This window comes from Lupinus angustifolius, chromosome LG20 (assembly GCF_001865875.1).
Source record: "Lupinus angustifolius cultivar Tanjil chromosome LG20, LupAngTanjil_v1.0, whole genome shotgun sequence".
Taxonomy (NCBI): Eukaryota; Viridiplantae; Streptophyta; class Magnoliopsida; order Fabales; family Fabaceae; genus Lupinus; species Lupinus angustifolius.
The window spans coordinates 16,626,840-16,647,891 of NC_032028.1; the positions used below are offsets into that span (position 1 = coordinate 16,626,840).

The following is a 21,052-nucleotide window of genomic DNA, read 5'->3' on the forward strand; positions in this document are numbered from 1 at the left end:
TTTTCATAATCGATTCATAACAGAAACAAAACACCAAAAACCCTAAATCAAACCAGATTTGGGGAAGAACATGAAAACCTAATTTCACCCATGAATCAATTTGGGGTGGCTCTGATACCACTTGTTGGAGAAATTCCTTCTCCATCCGAAATCCATAGAGTGAATGCGGAAGTCCTTATGACCATGGCTTTGTTCCCACAACCTAATGTGTATGCCCATACATACACCCGAATGGAACATCCATGGTCCAGACCGAAGAAACCCCAAATGAGTTCATGGTGAAGATGAAGAACATACCTTGTTGAGCCATTTCCGGAATCTCGAAGGTATGAGGGTGCGATGATCTTCCATATGATAGAGCGCCTTACGGTTTTCCTTATGCCTCTCTAGAGGGGAATGAGAGAGATTTCTTGAGTGTGCCTTAGGGAGAGTATATTTTGCCTTAGCCTTAGGTTATGAGGAAAAACCTCATCCTTATACCTTATGAGCCTTATGGATGGGTGGATAGTGTTATCCTATCCTGGATAACACTATTCTCATCCTACCTTATTCTCCTTAACCTTTACACCTGAAAACCTGTTGCTCTACAAATAGGGACCATAACCCATAAAAGTAACCCCATAGTGGTTACTACTTTAGTTGCAATAATTCTGATTCAGTCCCTTCATCAAATCAGAAATTGCCTGAAGGTATCTACACTTATTATTATTTCATGATACATATGCCATTAGCCACCAAATTAATTATTGAAGATCATTTTATATTTTGGCTAATTACATAATGGCCATAACACAACTACATAATTATATTTGTGACCCATAAATTGTCAGAAATTCCAACAATCCAAGCCAATAAATGCTTTCAAGATTATCTATAAATAGATGACTTTGTTTTTTTATAAAAAGTATCCTATAATTTCTCAAGCATTGATCATTGTCAATGTATAATACCTTGTATTTTGAGTGTTTCTTTTATTTTATATGTAGAGAAAGAATATTCTCAATAATTAAGAGAGAGTGTATTTGTTCTCTTCTTATATTTAGATGTAGTAAAATTTTCTAACTTTGTAGTTAGAGATGATTTTTCCATATTACATATTTTCATGAAGTTACTAGTAAAGTAAAGGGCCTTATAATGCACACATTAATGTATCACTATATGTTGGAACATAGTTTGTTGAAAGTTATTAGTGAAACTTTTGGGTATGAAATCTAAAAACCTTCCAAGTCCCACGTAGAAGAGTTTTGAAAAAAACAACTCCCAAGTTCCACACCGAAGAGATGAGGAACTTGGAAAAAAATCACATGTTATAAATAGAGGTTTTCTTCCCTCATTATAACTCGCCTCAAGTTGAATGCGCTTTCATTCAACTTTTTATTTTTCCCTCATATTTTTCGTCGACGCATTTCCCAAAAACTTCTCCCTCTTTCTTTCCGTGACACTAAGAATTGGCATACGCAACCAAATTGTGGGAATTTCGGGAACTAACACCGATAGTCATTATTGTGGGAAAAGAATTGGCACGAGTAGCCATTTGTGGGCATTTCAAGAACTGACACTGGTAGTCAGATTGTGGAAAAAGAATTGATATCGGTAGCCATATTGTGGGAATTTCGAGAATTGGCACTAGTACCCATATTGTGAGAATTTCGAGAATTGATGCTGGTAGCCATATTGTGGTGGGTGTATTCGAGATTGGTTCTTACATTGTAGTGAGAATTTGATAACAGAGATATGGACTGTTTTATCCTGGGGACGGTGTGGTTGATAGTTTACTTGCACATTTTGGGCAGTGCCACGAAATGTCTTAAAGAGATTGATTTGGTCGTGACTCGACCAATAAGTATTATTCCGTGTCATTTGTAATTGTTGCAAACTATGGTAATAACAATTTTAAGACGTTTCTACTACAATGGTATTCATAGATAATATTACTAGACCGGACAGTTTTGACCTGAACAAACCATCTCGGTTTGATAGGACAAATTTCAAACGGTGGCAATATAAGATGAAATTTTTTCTCACTATGAGAAAAGTTGCTCACATTCTGAAAACCGGCCAGTGGCGTCGGAAAAAGCTGAAACAGAGGAAAGGAATAAATTGGTTATTGAAATAGCTCTCTGAAATGAAAGTGATTACTTGTGTAAGAACTTCATTCTAAATGGGTTGTCATATGATCTCTATGATTAGTACAGCCCATACGAGTCTTCCAAATTAATTTGGTATGCACTTAAAGAAAACAAATATGATATTGAGGAAGTTGTGATTAAAAAATATGTTGTTAACTGCTACCTTAGGTATGAAATAATTGATGATAAATCAGTATAGTCTCAGTCCAATGAGATATAGCGAACTGCTCATGAAAGCATTTATAAAGGTATGCCCCTAGAGAGTTAAATTCACAAAGCCTATGAATGTATATTCATTGGGTATGTTGTAAACAACAAGACGTACATATTTTATGACCTTAATGCAAAAGTGATCATTGAGTCTAATGATGTTGACTTCAATGAAAAGAAATTCCTTTTTAAATTGAGGAATAGTGATAAAAATGAAATGTTTGAAATAGAACCTAGAAGAAGTAAGAGAGCAACTACAAGAGAGTATAGACTTGATTATATGGTCTATATATTGGAGGAGAATCCATCAACTCTTCAAGAAGTTTTGACTTCTTTGTACGCTGATTTGTGACAATAAACCATAAATGATGAGATGGACTATCCACAGTCTAACAAGAAACAGACTATTTTGGCTCAATCCATTATGGAAGTTGAGATGATAGCACTAACAACACCTAGTGAAGAAGCAAGTTGGCTAAAAAGTTTACTTGCAGAGATTCCCCTATGGGAAAAACTGAGATCATCTATATTGATCTATTGTGATATTACCACGACCATTGCAAAGATTGAGAATCGCTTTTATAACGGTAAGAAATGACAAATGTGTAGTAAGCACAACACCTAACTCTCTATAGGATATGTTAGAATAGATCATGTACACACTGAGAATAACTTAGTAGATCCTTTTGATGAAAGGACTAACTAGAAAGAAAGTCCATAATACTTCTAAGCGTATGGAACTATTGCCCTTAGAACGAGGATCACTCATAATGGTAATTCGACCTAACTAACTAGAGTTCTCAAGAAATAGGTTCAATGGGTAATAACAAGTTATGAAGTGATATGAGAATTTACATGCTATAAAAATTATGAGAAGCATGATTCATGTAGTATATATAAGGATGAGTTAAACTCTAAATGAGATCTATACTCCAATTGGAGTGGAGTACCTAGACTACAGAAGTACTTTTGATAGACTCACCTATGTGAATGTGGAAGTGCGGGTTGCTTCCTATGAAATTTTGGGGCATAAATTTCTAGATCATTTACTATATTGGGATAGACGTGAATGACCTTTAACACACGAACTTTACAGAATACACCTTTCAAAAGGTTGTTATGTGGTTTGATGTCGGAGATAGAGTTCAGGACTACTAGTCACTCTAGTAAAATCTGGATCTTATTCACTATGCAAAGGTTCGAGTCGCATGACATCTTTGTTTATGCACAATCTTATTGGACCACAAAAATTCTCATAAATCGTTTTTTTAATTTCAAGTGGGGGATTGTTGGAATATGGTTTATTGGAAGCCATTAGTGGGAACTTTTGGGTGTGAAATCTAAAAAACTCTCAAGTCGCACATAGAAGAGTTTTGAAAAAAAAAAACGACTCTCAAGTTCCACATTGGAGAGATGAGGAACTTGGAAAAAATCACATGTTATAAACAGAGGTCTTCTCCTCTCATTATAACTTTCCCCAAGTTGAATGCGCTTTCATTCAACTTTTTTATTTTTCCCTCAAACCAAATTAGAAGAATTGGCACATGTAACCAAATTGTGAGAATTTCGAGAACTGACACTAATAGTCAGTATTGAGGGAAAAAAATTGGCACGAGCAGTCATATTGTGGGCATTTCTAGAACTGACACTAGTAGTCAGATTGTGGGAAAAGAGTTGGCACGGGTATCTATGTTGTGAGAATTTCAAGAATTGATACTGGTAGCCATATTATGGGAATTTCGAGAATTAGTCCTAGTAGTCATATTGTGTTGGGTGTATTCGAGATCAATTCTTATGCAGTAAGAATCTGATAACAGAGATATGAGTTATTTTATCGTGGGGACGACATGATTGATAGTATGTTTGTATGTCTTGGGTAGTGTCAGAAAACGTCTTAAAGAGAGTGACATGGTCGTGACTTAGCTGATAAGTATTATTTTGTATCATTTATAATTGTTACAAGATATGATAACAACATTATATTTGCTCTATATTTATCAAATGAAAATTGTACTAATGTTCAAAAGCATTTCTCACATATTGTTATTCATTTTATTAGTTTAGGTAAAATTCTTAGTAATATTGAATTGACTAACAAGGTATTGAAATGTTTTGTACAACCCAAAGTAATTGCTATTATGGAAGCAAATGATCTTTCTACTATGTCAATTGCTATATTTGAAGCTAAAGGAACATGAAATAGAACTTCATCTTACACTTCATTTAGAAACCATCTAAAAGAAGGAAAGACATAGCTCTCAAAATAACATCATTAAGATTTGAAAACGTTAATTGTTATATTAGAACCTAAAGGAACATGAAATATAACTTGATATCTTACACTTCATTTAGAAACTGTCTACTATGTCAATTGCTATATTAGAAGCTAAAGGAACATTAAATATAACTTGACATCTCCATTTAGAAACGTCTAGAAGAAAAGACATTGCTCTCAAAATAACATTACTAAGATTTTGAAATGTTAAAGAGCAACAAGACACAGATAACTCTGATTTATCTAAATTTGATGAAGACAACACAAGACTACTCATAAGAAATTTGAAATTTTTTCAAAGAAGAAACATGATTTTATAAAGTTTCAAGGACAAGCAAAAAGATATCCAATTAAGAGGAACACGAATACTTCTCTAGACAAGGTTATATGCTATGAATGTAGAAAGCAATGACACATTAAGTTCACTTGTCTTGATTAGCTTAAAATGAATGAGAAAGACATGAAACCTAAAACAAACTGGTAGACATCTGTTGTTCCATACTTAGTGTCACTCAATGTGCCATGACCGTCTGATTGATTAAAAAAAAATTAAAATTAAAATTTAATTTTTAAGTATTTTTCTGACTATTTATAACTTATAGCACATAGAGTGACACTAATTATGAGACATGAAATATGCTCCCAAAACAAACTAGGACAAAGGAGGTGAAATATCTTACATGGTGTGAGGAGATGAAGAAGAAAATTGCCCTAGTAGATCAAAAGATAAAGAAAGTGCAAATTTATACCTTATGACTCAATGGGTTAAAAAACAAAATGATAATTAAGTTACAAAAAGTGAATCCAATTACTCCCCTACTTATCAACTTTATAGTGCATATCTTGAATTGCAAGAAGAAATTGAGAAACTTGACAAAATCAATGTTGATAAAAAATGATTAACTGCCTTGCATGAGAAAATGACAATTGAGTTTATAAATAAACTAAATTTTCAAAATGAAACATTTGAACTCATTTATGCAAATTCCACATATCATTGTGCATATAAGAAAGTTGTTATATTACCCTGTGAAAATACATGTATTTAGAAAATGAAAATAATGATTTGAAAAGGTCTCTGGCAAGATTCACAACGTGAAATTATAACTTAAATGCATTACTTGGCAAAGATAAAAAAACTCCTTTACAAATTTGGATTGGATTATAATAAACATTATAACAAAAGAAGGTCATAATAAACTAATCATTCGAGTCTTCTCCAACATGTTATTCACTTGAAGCAATTTAACATGACTGATAAAAATAAACTACAGAAATCAACTAATTTTCAACATCCTTTAACTATCAGAATTCGCATTAGTTAACTACAAAATAATGCAAGATGCACTTATCAACCAGAAGGAAAAAAAAGGAAAAAGAAAGAACATCAAAACCTGCAAATTAAAAAAGAATAAATAAACTCTACAAAGAAATACATGCTTGAAAATCGGTTTATAAATCAGTGTGCACATATTAAAAAAACATTCAAATCAAGGTGATCATAATTAGGGTTGCAAGGTTGTAGTTTGGTAGCCTCTACAACTGCATTAAGAATATAACCCATAATTATGACCACAGTGGTTATGTTTTCCCATGATAATCTACAATTGTGATAAACACAACATAATTGCAATGGTAATTCAAAACCTTGGTTCCATAACATAGGATGGGCTAACAAAGCAGTTAGACATAACTTTTGGTGATAGCTTCTTCCAGCTCTTGAAATTCCCATGCATCATCAGCTAAATATTGCCCTGAAGAGGATCATGCGGAATTTAATAACAGTTTACACACATAATAAGACAATAATCAATTGTGAAAGTCAAGGGCTAAGGCCACCTACCAATTGAATCTCTTCTAAGAGCAGTAAGATGGGAGCAGCTGAAAAATTACAGTGAAAAATGAACTTTAGGAACTCAATTTTGGAGTTTGAGAATATTTTATTTTCACATGTCCTGCTATCTTGCAAACCTTATACAAATTAAAACACAAGTACATTCCCCACTTTGATGGGTGCAACTTGTACTAAACTCAACACTAGAAAGAAAGTGTCAAACCATTAACTAATAATAATTAAAGTAATGACAGGGAAATTATTATAATGTGAGAATGACAATGTTTTTCCATTTTGTCACTTTAGTTTTCTTTCATAAGTCATAACCTCTTTTACATCTATCAATTATTAATTTAAATGGAATACAAAAGAAAAAAAATCAGCACAGCAATTTTTTTAAATTAAGGAGCAATTAGCTAATACCTTCCAAGAGCCTTCCCAAAATCTGCACAGAGTGACCGAATATATGTCCCTTTAGAACATGTCACCCGAAAAATCAAATTTTGTCTGGAAAAACAACATAAACACAACTTAATGAGGAAAAAAATAAGTATAACTTGGGTGACAACTCAAAAGGGAAAGCTCCCTCTAGAGTAGCTACGATTCCAATGCCATGTACTATAAACTTTTTCCTACTTTTCAGATGCAGGTTATGCCCTACCACCTTGAGGAGTTTCTACCACTTGGACACTTTTTTGTGATTGGCACCTGGCAGAGAGATTCTTGGTGCCGTGCTTGTGGGTAATGAAGTAATTAAGGACTTCGGAAGAGGAAAGGGTTGAGGATTTGTACTAAAAATGGATTTCAACAATGCTAATGATAGCATTGATTCTGGCTTCTTGATTAAATTATAACTAGCAATGGGTTGGGCCATTAATTAAGTGCAAGATGGTTGATTTAAAATTTTATTAATGGAGAACCTAGGTCTTGGTTCAAGGGGTTTAGACAAGGGAGGGTTCTGACATTTACCTGTCATCCAAGCTACGCTCTATGTCAAACTGGAAAATTGAAATCCGTCTTGGTGAGAGTTCAATGCTTTCTCCTCTCCTTGCTTTCTCGTACATCTTTTCACCTCCAACCTAACGTAAAGCAGTGATGACTTGTAAGGAACCAAACAAGTTGCCTAAAATATCATCATCATATATAGTGTTTCAAAAGGAAAAGACATGGTTTATTTATGATAGAAAACAATGGCATCATCTGATCCATGCATCTTTTGAAAGTCTAAACAAGATAAAATGGTTAAAGGTGAAAAATTGTTACGAATAATAGCTAAAGTTACAATTTTAATATCTTAAATATTTAACCAATGAAGCCGCCTTATTACACAAAATTTTGCATACTGTTATAAATTTAATACCTAAAATATTTAGGTTGTGGATAAGATAGAGCACACTTCAGCCCCTCATTCAATCTCAATACATACAGAAATTATGAAAGTTTGGAGATCACATGTTTCAACAATCATAAAAAGTCTTACTTTAATAGCAGAGAACATTGGAGGAACTTGCCAAATCTCCCCACAAAAGGATGAAGCATTTTTCTTTATGTCCTCATCTTTGATGTGCTCCCATGGCTCACGTTGAATGACCTACATATCATGCTTGTTGGTGAGTGAAAAAATTTTACACCTATAATCTAGATATGATTGCTATATTAATTGTGAGTTTAGTAGTACTGTTTTTCATGATTTACAAAGACCACCCATAGTTTCGTACGTCAATCCAAGCATGAATTAATATTCTTCATTTCCATTAATACCTAATATAATGATCTAAAATACTCTTAATATACCATTTTCATTATGTTGAACATTGTTTAAGCCCCAAATATAATTACAGTATAAAGCTGTATGCTCTGTCCAAACATAGATATAGACATAAACATTCTCTGGTCTTCATCATTGTTCAATATTTTACCATAATTCTTCCTTAATGAAAAGATTAGAGTTGAACCATTGCTATCTTTACGCTTATTAGAGTTGAAAATATCCTCTGATTTTTCAGGGTTTCAGCACAAATTGATGAGAGGTCTGTACCTTGTTAAAAGACTGCTTTCATGTAAGAGAGCAACTTGAAGATATAAAATTCATTCTCTATCCCTCACCTAACAATTAAACACTCTAAGTTGAGTGGTTCTTTGAGGTTTCTAGGTTGAATGCTTTTTTAACGTATTACTAAAACAATTTCGACAAATGAGAGACAATGCTTCAGTATATCCAGAAACTTATACAGCAAGTTTCTTGGTTCTCCTATTTGAGGGTATTACTACATGGACAAAAGTTACTTATTTAGCTTAATATCTGGGACTGATTCGATTTCTCGTCCACTTCCAAGAATTATTCTGACAACTCTGCATCCAATCTCAAAAAATAAAGATAAGCTCTTTACGTTCAAAGAAAAAACAAGTTCATTTAGATCAGAGGGGAGTTGCTCTCTAACAAACTTATTGATTTATTATATACACATTCTATATATACATGACAACAGATAAAAATCACTACTGTGCTAAATGCAGAATATATCCTCATGCTTATTTGTATGTGAATTATGATCTATGAATTGATGACCAAAAGTACAATTGTTTTGACGGTTCATAAACTTAAACATGAAAATAAAAACAGACTAAGTGATTAACTCACTGGTGAATCGGCATCCCATGTTGAAGTAGCCTCCCCTAAGCGGAAAACCCCACTATAACCCTTAATCATCCCTTGATATCTGAAGCAGAAAAGTTCAAGTATTCATAAAAAATACTCAGATAAAATATTTTAACCCTTAATCATCCCTTGATTAATCAGACAAAATACTCAGATAAAATATTGTAAATCAGACACAATTCTTGTTACTCAAATGGAAATAAATCTCTATTAATCATAATCACCTGTCTACCAGTTTTGTTGCTTTGCCAACACAAACAATCAATAAACCAGTAGCCATTGGGTCAAGAGTTCCAGCATGGCCTACCTGCAAAATTGAATTCCCAACCACACAACAACAAAAAAGTTCAGAAAAATCAAGTCTAAATGGAGAAGGAGTAAATTTAAATAAAGATGCTCTGTTTCAGTGGAAAAGAACCTTTTTCACTTTGACTAGGCGACGCAGCTTTCCACAAACTGTGAATGAAGTCCAACCTGCCATAAATATACATCATCGATAAATAGAAAAACCTTGACATTTCAAGCATTGCAAATTTACAATATTCAAGAACATAATTTTCATATTTTACAACTTCAGTAATTGCAGCAATATATACCAAATAAATAAATAAAGATGGTGACAATGACAATCAAGCCTTTCCCACTAAGTAAGGTTGAATATATGGATCAAACAACACAGTAAAGACCTATCATAACACATCTCTATAGACAAACCATTTAAATCTAGACCTTAATTAATAGTTTCACCTATAGTTTTTCTTGGTATCTCTATGATATGACCAATAAGGGTGAGTTAAAAATAGTTGTAGCAGAATGAATAAGCTCATTGTTAGCATAGTCAAATGGATGAGAATATTGTGTTGGATAAGTGGACCAACTAGAAAATATAAGGTTATGAATGGTTGTATTAAAGAGTAAAGAAACAGAGAATGTGACACCTATTGTAGAAAAGAGAGTAGAATCTCACCTTAAACCCGAAATTCCACATCAATCTTCTCTGATTGAAGCAGATACAATTCAGCTATTTGTACATCCTACACCTTATTCCTGATTGGCTAACTAACTAACTAACTCACTCACTCTTTCATCCAACCAGGCTGCTGCTTCTCACCAGAGCTCTTTCGATTCTGTGCTTCTGTAAAGATGCTACAGAGCTTATTAATATTCTCTTATAGGCTTTACCATCCAATATTCAACTTCATGCAACAATACAGGTTTTAAAGTTGTGCAGAAAGTTCCCCCTAAAGCCATTAGTCCGGCTATCTTTTCATTCAAAGAGGGGGCTAGCTAATCATGAGCAGTAAACAAATGATAGTTTTTTTATCTCAAATTAGCATTGTACCTAACATGATAACATTATCTCACACAATGTATGCCACTTCCTGTATCAAGAGTCTAAGATTGCAATTATTGCCAAAAAAATGAAGTTACTTTATATAGGATAGAGTATAACATAAATTTAGCCAATCAACTTAGCAACAAATTCTGAAACAGATTATATTACCCCATATGGATAATGGTGTAATTGGCCTTATCAAACAAATGTTTGGGTTTGTTAACCAATAGCACAGTCCTATGTGGACCAACAGGCTAACATCATCTGCACCACAATTTGTGTCACCCCCTATGCCAAAGACTATAATTGGTTAAAAAAAGATATTAAGTTATTAGATATGTAATACATTATAATTTAATTTGTTAGAAACTAACTTACCAGCTAATTGAGACTAACTATCTTATTAGCTATCCGTGAGCTTATATGGTAAATGAAAGCTTGTAAGCCAGGAGCGGAAAAGTAGGAGACGATAAGCTAGCTGATTGAATCAGAAACTGTTTGATAAATTAGCTCATAAACTAGCTTAAAGGTGTAAAATAAATAAGCCCATATATCTCAAGTAGCTTATCAAATAAAGGCTTATAAGCTAGTAGCTTATTAAATAAGCCCACTTACAAAACAACCAAGTAACTTATTAAATAAGCCCCCCTTTATCAAACACAAACAAATAGATTACTATTATATAAGCTATCTCATGGCCTTACAAAACACACACTTAAGAAGTGATAGTTTTTTTTCTTCTAAAACTAGCATTGTATTAAACAACTATTTCCTATTTCTCAAACTAACCTTTGGGTTTGTTAATCAACAGCACAGTGCCATGTGGAGTATCCCAAACAGGAGGAAGACCAGTCCTCCTTGATGAAAAAAATGGCTCTCCTACTCCATTCACATTCCCATCACCAACAACTGAATCATTATTAATCTTCTTCTTCAAACCCTTAAAAAAATCCTCCACCTTCTTCTCACTAACATCTTTATCACTCTTTTCTTTCTCTCCCTCAAAAAAAACCAACTTCTTATCCTCCTCCTCCTTCTTGGCCTTATTTTCAATATCATTTAAATTTGATTGTTTTTGCTTCTCCCCTGGTTGCAAAAATGCCTTATCGAGACACTGGTCCGGAAAATACTTCTTCTCCAACTGATACACCATCTTGTAATGCTTATCCTTCTCCCACGGATAACTAAATGCGTCGTAGAAATGCAATTCCTCTTCTCTCTTATGCAGTGTAGGAAACTCTACAACTTCAGGTTTCAGCTCAATCATCTCATCATCCATTCTCCTGTTACCATCTTCATCAGAGTCAGAACCACCGTACATCCTCTTCCTCCTTTTGTTGTAATACTTCCTCTTTCCCTTTTCAAGTTGGGAACCCGGTTCAGCGAGTTTTCGGTCCACCCAGCTGTCTAGTCTAAGCTCCGGTTCATCGGGTTCAGAGAGGGCATTGTTGTTAGAGGAATTTGATCGAACAGGTGGTGGGCGAGGTGTTTGGGGAGGAGGGCGATTAATAATTAAGTCGTATTGGAGAGGGTATGGAGTGGTAGTGGTGGAGAGAGGTCTGAAAGAGAAGGTTCTAGAAGGAAAATGGAATTGAGATTGAGAGAGGAATGTGAGTGTTGTTATTGTTGTTGTTGAAGAAGAACAAGATATGAGTCTGGAAAGGTGATAAGTTAGAGAAATTGATTTGGCCATGTACGTGTGTGTGCGTGAGAGAGAGAGAGAGAGAAATGAATGGAAGATGGAATGCGACTGTCTCAAACTAAAGTAACAACAAGAAATGAAGAAAGAAAGGCTGCCCAAGTTGTGAAGATAGACGGACTAGATTGTATGTGGGTTGGGTTTTTCTATTTATACGGCTAAAGTTATATTATATTAACTATATTTTGATGTCATATCTTTTCTCTATCATGTTCAAATTCATACTAGTTCAAAAATAAATTGAAATTCGATCCAAAATAAACATAACTTGCAAAAATTGATTGTAATTTGGTTGTTTTGAATTGATTTTTTAAAATTCGAGTGATCAGGATTGGTTTTTAGATCCAATGCTATAACTAGATTCGATCCAAATCAAACCACATTAATTTGACTATAAATATGATATTTATTTTGATAAATATAATTAAGTTGTTAGATTTATTTTCTTCTTATATACAATACAATCGTAATGAATAACAAGCGCGGGTGAATTGTTTTTTTAATGAGAACATTTTAAAGAATATAATGCAATTAATCAGTGTGGTGTCCCTAATTATATTGTCATCATTAGTATAGTACATTTTAAATTTATACAATAGTTATTTGTTGTTTAAGCCACATATAATAGTTGGATCAGATTATATTATATGTCTTAATATAAACAATTATACCACAAATTAGAATTAGATGTTTTTTTTATCTAAATATTGATCCAAACCAACCGTGAACATCTCTACTAGAGGTCTCAAAATGGGCTACCCAGACAAGTTCGAACTAGCCCACATCGGGTTCGGGCTAAAGCGGGTCAGACTAAAAAGTCCACATACAATTTATGCATATTCAATAGTAGTCCAAGTTGTGAAGATAGACGGACTAGATTGTATGCAGGTTGAGTTTTTGTATCTCTACATCTAAAGTTATATTATATTAACTATATTTTTCTCTCACATCTCTTCTCCATCATATTCAAATTCAGATCAGTCCAAAAATAAATCGAAACTCGATCCAAAATAAACTGAAGGTGCAAAAACTGAATGTAATTTGGTTGTTTTGAATTGATTTTTTAAAATTCGAGTGATCAAGATTGATTTTTACATCCAATTCTATGAACTAGATCGATCCAAATCAAACCACATTAATTTGACATATTAGTAATAAGCAAAAACAAAGTTGTGTGTTAAAGTGTTTAATATTATGAAAGAAGTTAGAGTATAAATTCAACAATCAATTAACCATATACTAGATTTAGTAGTATTCATTTGATATGAATAAAAAAATATATTTACTAAGTAATATATTTCCGCATGTAGTTAAAAGTTTTTCAAGGTAAAGATGATATTTATATTGATAAATATAATTAAGTTGTTAGATTTATTTTCGTCTGATATACAATACAATCGTAATGAACAAAGAAATGAATAACAAGCACTGGTGAATTGTTTTTTTAATGAGAACATTTTAAAGAATATAATGTCATTTATCATTGTGGTGACCCTAATTATATTGTGATCATTAGTATAGTACATTTTAAATTTATACAATAGTTGTTTGTTTGTTTAAACCACATATAATAGCTGGATCAAATTAGATTATATGTCTTAATATAAACAATTATACCACAAATTAGAATTAGATGGTTTTTTACCTAAATATTGATTCAAACCAATCGTGAACATCTCTACTAGAGGTGTCAAAACGGGCTACCATGACAAGTTCGAGCTAGCCCACATCGGGTTCGGGCTAAAGCGGGTCGGACTAAAAAGCCCGGATACAATATATGCATATTCAATTATAGCCCAAACTCATCCTAAGCGGGTTACGGGTTGTGGCAGGCCGACCCGCATAAAATGAAAAATGTTTTTTTCAAAAAAAATTAATATATTTATTCTATTTAAAAAAATATGTATAATTTGATATTAACATATAGCTTTTTTAACATATTTGTTAGGCCAATCAACCAAACATATTTGTTATGCCAATTGTTATTGTTTTTCCATCATCTTCCCATGGAACGTTTATGGCATGAATTATGTTAAACTTTGGCATGTTGATCCACCTGTAACCAGATTTCTTACAATTAAATTCTACAAGATATAACTTTCTTGTTGTAAGGTTAAAAATGTTATATATGATAAATTATCCATCAAAGATGTTTTAATGTTAATAGTGATTTACTAACTTGATTATGAGTTAATACTTAAATACACAATAACATAATACTTATTATCTATTTTTTATTATAATTTGTTTTGTAAATTTTCATTTAATGCTTATTATCAAGCCAAAAGTCCCAAAAAATATTAAAACAAATAAGTAAAACGGGTAGCTCGAACCCGTCCGGGTAAGCCCGGCCCGAGCCCGGATTTAAAATAGTCCGAATTCAATAAAAAAATATCTAAAATGATACAGAAGCCCTATAAATTTTTGGGTTTTGACGGACCGGCCTGACCGGCCCAACCCATTTTGGCAGCTCTAATCTCTACTACATGTTAAAAAAAAATTATATTTTTTCTCAGGGGTCTCTTCTAACCAATATTAATTTTTAATAGACTTCAATAATTGAACATTGATAGTTGTAAAAAAATAATACTAATTGATCATGGACGATCCATTAGAGTTCAACTCCTCTCCAGTACAAGAGAGACTAGTAATGGAATATGATAATGATTTTTTTTAATATTTATTTATTTATTATTATAAAATAACATGTAATTATAACCGTTGAAATAATTTTTTTGCCACATGTCTTAATCTCTTTAGGTACTGGACTCTTTAATACTGGAGAAAATTCCCATGCGATCCATTATTTATTTTAGTTATTTGTATTAATTACTTATCTTCTTTGTATTAAGTACTTATCTTCTTTTTTTGTCTAGATCATATATTTTTTATGGCATATAATCATGTTTGAATTGATAATATTTACAATAAGGTGTGATACATAATAAATTTTTACATCCCAATATATAAATTCAAGACATTATTTAATAGGAGTAAGAGTTACTTAAACAAAAGTTTGCTACTCATAACTCATTTTCTCCTATAATAATTTATTTTTATATATGAATTTTTACACAATTTTATGTATGAGTTTATTTTAAATAAAAATATAATTTTTTATTTGGATATAATGTTTAATATATGTCTATATGCTAAATACTAGTCAAAAACCTAAAGAGTTACATCTAATTGTTATAAAACTAATTATGAAATATCTAAAATGAACAATTGATGTAAGACTATGATATCCTAAGAGAGGTATATTGATTTGGTTGGATACTCGAATTCAGATTTTACTATATGCAAAACATAGAGGAAGAGTACTATTGGAACATGTCAAATTCTAGGAAATGTATTAATCTTCTGGTCATGTAACTTGTGTTGCTTGGAGTATTGTGGAGGTAGAGTACATAGTGTCGCGCCCCAATTTTTTGCTACGCGACCTCTTAGAGTCGTCACTACATTTTATGGTTAAAAATGTAGAAATATATTTTAGCCCAATAACATTGGGTTTTAAAATTTGATATCTAGGTTTGGGAGTCGATTATGGATCGAGGAATGTATTAGCATCTCGTCCGCCCGTAATTAAAGGTACCCTTGCCAATTGTATGATTTAAATACTCTTAATTTATTTAAAATTAAAATGTGTAAAATAAAATATTTTTTAAATTTATTTGGTTATTTAATTAATTATCAAAAGAAACAAACTTATTTATTTTTTATTATTGTGCTTGACAAGATGAACATTGATCAGAGAATCAAGGCTACATAGTTCTTTATTTTAAAATAGTTTGTTCGTAAAATAATTAACTCCTTAGAAAGGGTGAAACAACATAAATTAATGTCCGCATCATATCCCATTAAAAAAGTTTGAAAATAATTATAATAGATTTTTTGGTTTTTATTATTAATATAAGAATTAATTTAATGAAAAGAAACATCGTAACGCGACCGTTCAAGAATGATATGAGAACAAAAAGTGTTAACACGACCTGTCTCCACCATTTGATTAATCCCAAAAAAGAATTATAATAAAGATTATCATGTAAATATATATATATATATTTATATTTGAAACCAAATAATTTTATTATAGTGGCTTATTAATCTAACATAAAGTAAAAAAAAATTATTAATTATTTATTGCATAAAAAATAGTCCACATTTATATTTGCCAAAAAAAACGTTGCACTAGGTATACACATCATCCTCAATATAACTTGATGACTCATAAAGAAAACTAACCAATTAAATTAACATTTTTTAAATAACCAAATGTTAAATATATCTTTTATAAGCACTGCACACTGATATCCATGTCTACTTATTAACCATAGATAAGTTTCATTGTTTAGTTTCTTTTATTTTAGTAATGAAAACCATTTCCTTTCTAGCTACTGTATTCTTCTTTGTTTTTTTTTTTAGTTTTTTTATTACTTATTATATATGTTAAATAAAATACAAAAACTAATATAATGAGAAGTGAATGTATACTTACCTGCACTGGCGGAAGATTAGGCTTCGTTGTAGCCAGAATGAACAAAGTTGGCACCACAACCATACCTATGAAAGCATGATTTTTTTGGAACCCCTTGGCTAGTCCAGCTCCTCTGATAGCACTAACACTTTGTGCTACTATGTACAAGAACACCCTTATTAGTGATATCTTGTATCCCACAAATAGCCCAAAGGACCAAGCAATACCCAAAACACCAACTCCATACATTCAATACTACTCTTGTTTGTATTGGTCCGGCTATTATACCCAATAATGGTCAACATGGTAATGTAAAGGAAGAGTAGTGTTGCTATGAACTTGACTATAATGGCTGTGTACAAGGACCACTTTTTCAGTTCATCTAAAGCAAACAATGGTGATGATGGTTGGTCCTGGTAATCCTTAGTAGAGTATTTACCTTGCTCTTGATGAACCTCAACATCCTTAGTTATCTTTCTTGCTCTAACTCTTGTATATGCAAGAGAACTAGTACTCTAGATACAACAGCTAGTTACGTGTGCCATGTGTACTAAGTGATGGGTATTTAAGCAATGAGAGTATGCAAGTAAATCAAATAATTAAAGGGTTGCTTTTTGTTCTCGATATCCCTTTCGCTTGGATTTTGTTTGATTTGTTTTGATGGTTGAAGATTTTCTGGATTTGTTGTTGAATGGTTTTTGGGTTGCTGTGCAAGAGAGTTTTTTAGGTTGTGTGTTTTTGGTTGGAGGAGATTGTTTGATGATAAAGGGTGTAGGATGAGAGAGAGGTTAAGGGATATATTGTGAGAGTGTGAAGGTGGGGGCTATGTTGTTACAGGGAGTAAGAAGTAGCACCCTTTTTTTTTTGTTCATACCTAGGTTGCATTCCCTTGAAGTGTGATAACATTAGTGTTATCAACCTCACAAAAGATGCAATGATGTATTCTTTAACCTAACACATAGATATAAGGGGATTTCAAAAGATACATGTGCAATTAGAGTTTGTTGATACTCATGATCAACTAGTAGACGTATTCAGTGAGCCCTTAGAAAAAGAATGGTCAGCCAGAATGGTCAACCAGGTCAATACTATCCTCCAGATCCACGTCATTCATCTCAACCACTATAAAGACGAGTCTCCCCCAATAGGAAGTATCTCTATTCATCACTATCTCCTTATTACTTATACTCTAAGATATATTTTATGCTTTCTATCACTAGTATACTCATTATAACTTGCTCGTTGGAGAATTTTTCTAGGTACCTATACCAACGGGTCCAAATCAACCTCTACCCAAAATACCAGAAGAACTCTTAGCCGAACCTCCAGTCCAACCTATCCAATAACCACAAAAGAACACTAGCTTAGATGGTATCTTTTATCTCATATATCCACCATCATCCTGAAATATTAAGAGGAAAATCAAATAAAAAGGCTTGCTATGGCCGATAGAAAAACAATGTGAACTAGTGCCAAATTTGTTAAATAAAAAACGCTATCAATGTTATTAAAGAGAATGATTAAGTATGTCACTCTATTTTTCTAGGTCCTACTAGCAAACCCACTCACAAAATCAGAGAAAATTTCCACAAAACATGTAACCTACCAAAAGGTGATGGCGTTTGCTTGCATATAAGGAAAGTTAAAGATTCAATTTTAGGAATCAATATTGTTTTTTTTCCCAATACCAACATTTTAAAAATTAAAGAATAGTATGTTGCTTCTAGCTGAAACAATGCACAAAAGCATAACATTACCCTTCAAGCAACCAATCTCAATCTCAAAGAATATATTTAAAAATCCAAAGAAAGTAGCCAGATAGAGAGAGCTTCAATGGAGAGGGAGGTTAAGGAAAAGCTGTGGAATGGTGATAGAGAAGCACAAATTGAAGGAGCTATAGAACTTAGTAGATTAAGTAGTAAGAGAAGGCACAAATTGGTAGAAAGTGGAGTTATAGAACCTCTTATTTCCATGCTTCATTCTCAAAGTTATGAAGCCATTGAAGCTTCTCTTTCTGCTCTACTCAGCCTTGCCTATGGCAGTGAAAGGTTAGTTCATTTATTCACCCTCAATATTCATTGCAAACTGCTTTCAATCTTCTTAGTTCATTTCTCAAGATTACTTATTCTGCTAAGAGAACATATATATAACAGAACAATTTCAGTATATAATAAAATGATTACAAGAAATAAAACTAGTTTAACTGTGATATATTCTCAATGTAAAGTTCATAACTATATATAGTGTTAGAAATCCATAAATCATATGCAAAACAACATTGTCCGGAGTAATTAAAAAGATTGAACCTTTTAGTACCCCTGATTGGTTTCTTTTGCTAGTGGGACTAAGGAATATATTCTTACTTCTTGGTAATAAATAATAATGCAATGTTTGCCCTTGGTTAATGGTACATACAATGATATTTTCTCCTCAAGCATGTTCTTAAGTTTGTACCGAATCAATTAAAATGAAACAAAAATAAAAAAGTTATAAATATTTAATTTTTTTAACTGATATGACATATTTTAATTGGTACGACATATATTTAAGACGTATTTGAAAACTGAAAATCGTTGTTGTCATTCTTTTCCAATGAGTTACATATAAAACACAAGGGGAAAAATATATAAATTCCTTCTAGTGTAAAATATAAAGGAGAATGTAATTCCTTATAAGTTAGTGAAATTATAGGTAGTGCATATACTTCAAAACAGTTGTCATATGAATATTTGGTACGATACTTGGATACTTTTCCTTTATATTAACGTATCTATATCATGCCATATTATATATATTTGTATCTATTCTTACTAGGTGAAGTTTTAAACAAAATTTTCAGGCATAAGATTCTGATCATGAAGTCTGGAGTTTTACCAGTTTTGTTTAATCTGTTTCATTGCCAATGCCAAAGAGTTATAGAATTGGCAATAGCAGCCATGCTAACACTATCTTCTTGTAAGGAAAACAAGGTAGCATTTGCTTCATCTGGTGCAGTCAAACTCTTAGTTGAATTTGTCAATAGCAATAATAACATTATTGAGTCCAAACTTGATGCTATAGCTACTCTCCACAACCTCACAACATTCAAAGAGATTATTCCATTGATTATCTCTTCTGGTGTTATACTTTCCTTACTTGAACTAATCCACAACTCATTCAAATCATCAACACTGGTTGAGAAAGCAATGGGGTTGCTAGAAAGTATTGTATCTTCTTCAAGGAGTGCACTTTGTAAGGCTGCTAGTATTGGTGGAGCAATCAAGATACTTGTTGAGACTATTGAAGATGGTTCTTTACTAGGAAAAGAGCACGCAGTGGTGATACTTTTACTTATATGCAAAAGTTGTAGAGAAAAGTATAGAGGGTTGATTTTGAGAGAAGGAGTGATGCCAGGGTTGCTCCAGTTAAGTGTGGATGGAACATGGAGATCCAAAAACATGGCTAGAGAACTATTGTTGCTTCTGAGGGATTCTTGTGATTGTAGTAAGTCAACACATAATAAAGAAATGAAGAACCATGAGCTTATAGGGAGGATCATGGAAGAAATTGATGCAGAAGGAGAGAAAATGGCTGATTCTAAGTTGAGGTTGGTGGAGGAAATGATTGCAAAGCTCAATGTAATCTCTTTCAATTAAATAGTGCTTTCTAGATAGGTTTCAACTCATGATTCAGTGATGCATCATACAATGAATGTATTGATTGACATAAACCTTTTGTGTAATTTTTTAAACAAAACAAGTACTCAGTGAAGTTAACCAAGACATTAGGATAGCGAAGTGTAATTATTCCTGCTTCCACCACTGAACAACAAAGTTATTACGTGTTTAAATGGTAGTTGGGTAATGTTTCAACATAGTTTAAGTCGTAAAACATGACATAAGTTGAAGTTTTTCCAAAAAAAGTTGTTTGAAAGAGACTCCTCCAATGGATCAAACCATTAGTTTCAAAGTGTAATACAAACATGCTATTAATTTTAGGAAACATGAGTAATGAAGCATGCTTTCACGAGTAATAGGGCATGACAAAATTCTTAGTAGTCTTTTTTGTACTACACAAAATATCCCTTACCTTTTGGGTAATTGGGTAAGGAACTAATTTCTTTCAAGGTACATAACTGTCTCTCCCAACCAGTGTAAATCCCAAAAATTAAACTCTTTATCTTTTAATCATCCTAGAGATCTAGCAAGGTCTTACATTGTTGGCTAGGTCTTGTTGGCTTAAAAAGAGTGGGGTTTGGGATTATTTTAAAATTTGTGAAACACATTTTGTTTCTAGGGGCCATGCATTCATTAGAGGCAAAGCCCAAATACTCCTTCAAGTGGTCTCATTAGTGTTTGCTTATACCATTCCATTTGCAGTTCAAAATTCAAACCCAACGATTTGAATGCATAATTGATGTTTCACTATTACAGCAAACTTGGAATTACCTTAAA

General features: G+C 32.5%; 2 protein-coding genes across 3 annotated transcripts; one reads left to right on the top strand and one right to left on the bottom strand.

Annotated features, from left to right (window-relative positions):
• LOC109336204 lies at positions 5,987-12,229 on the bottom strand. Of its 2 annotated transcripts, XM_019572658.1 has the most exons (9): positions 11,233-12,225; positions 9,526-9,581; positions 9,332-9,414; positions 9,090-9,168; positions 7,929-8,039; positions 7,418-7,527; positions 6,872-6,955; positions 6,458-6,495; positions 5,987-6,368 (listed from the first exon to the last, which is right to left on the bottom strand). In XM_019572658.1, exons 1-9 carry the CDS (start codon positions 12,134-12,136, stop codon positions 6,298-6,300), a joined length of 1,536 nt encoding a protein of 511 aa, XP_019428203.1. In that variant the 5' UTR covers positions 12,137-12,225; the 3' UTR covers positions 5,987-6,297. The 2 variants fall into 2 exon arrangements, with proteins under 2 accessions (XP_019428203.1, XP_019428204.1); XM_019572659.1 differs by lacking the exon at positions 6,872-6,955 and having other exon boundaries at positions 11,233-12,229.
• On the top strand, positions 18,391-20,255 carry LOC109336206 (U-box domain-containing protein 6). The gene is made up of 2 exons (XM_019572661.1): positions 18,391-18,667; positions 19,459-20,255. Exons 1-2 carry the CDS (start codon positions 18,453-18,455, stop codon positions 20,252-20,254), a joined length of 1,011 nt encoding a protein of 336 aa, XP_019428206.1. The 5' UTR covers positions 18,391-18,452; the 3' UTR covers position 20,255.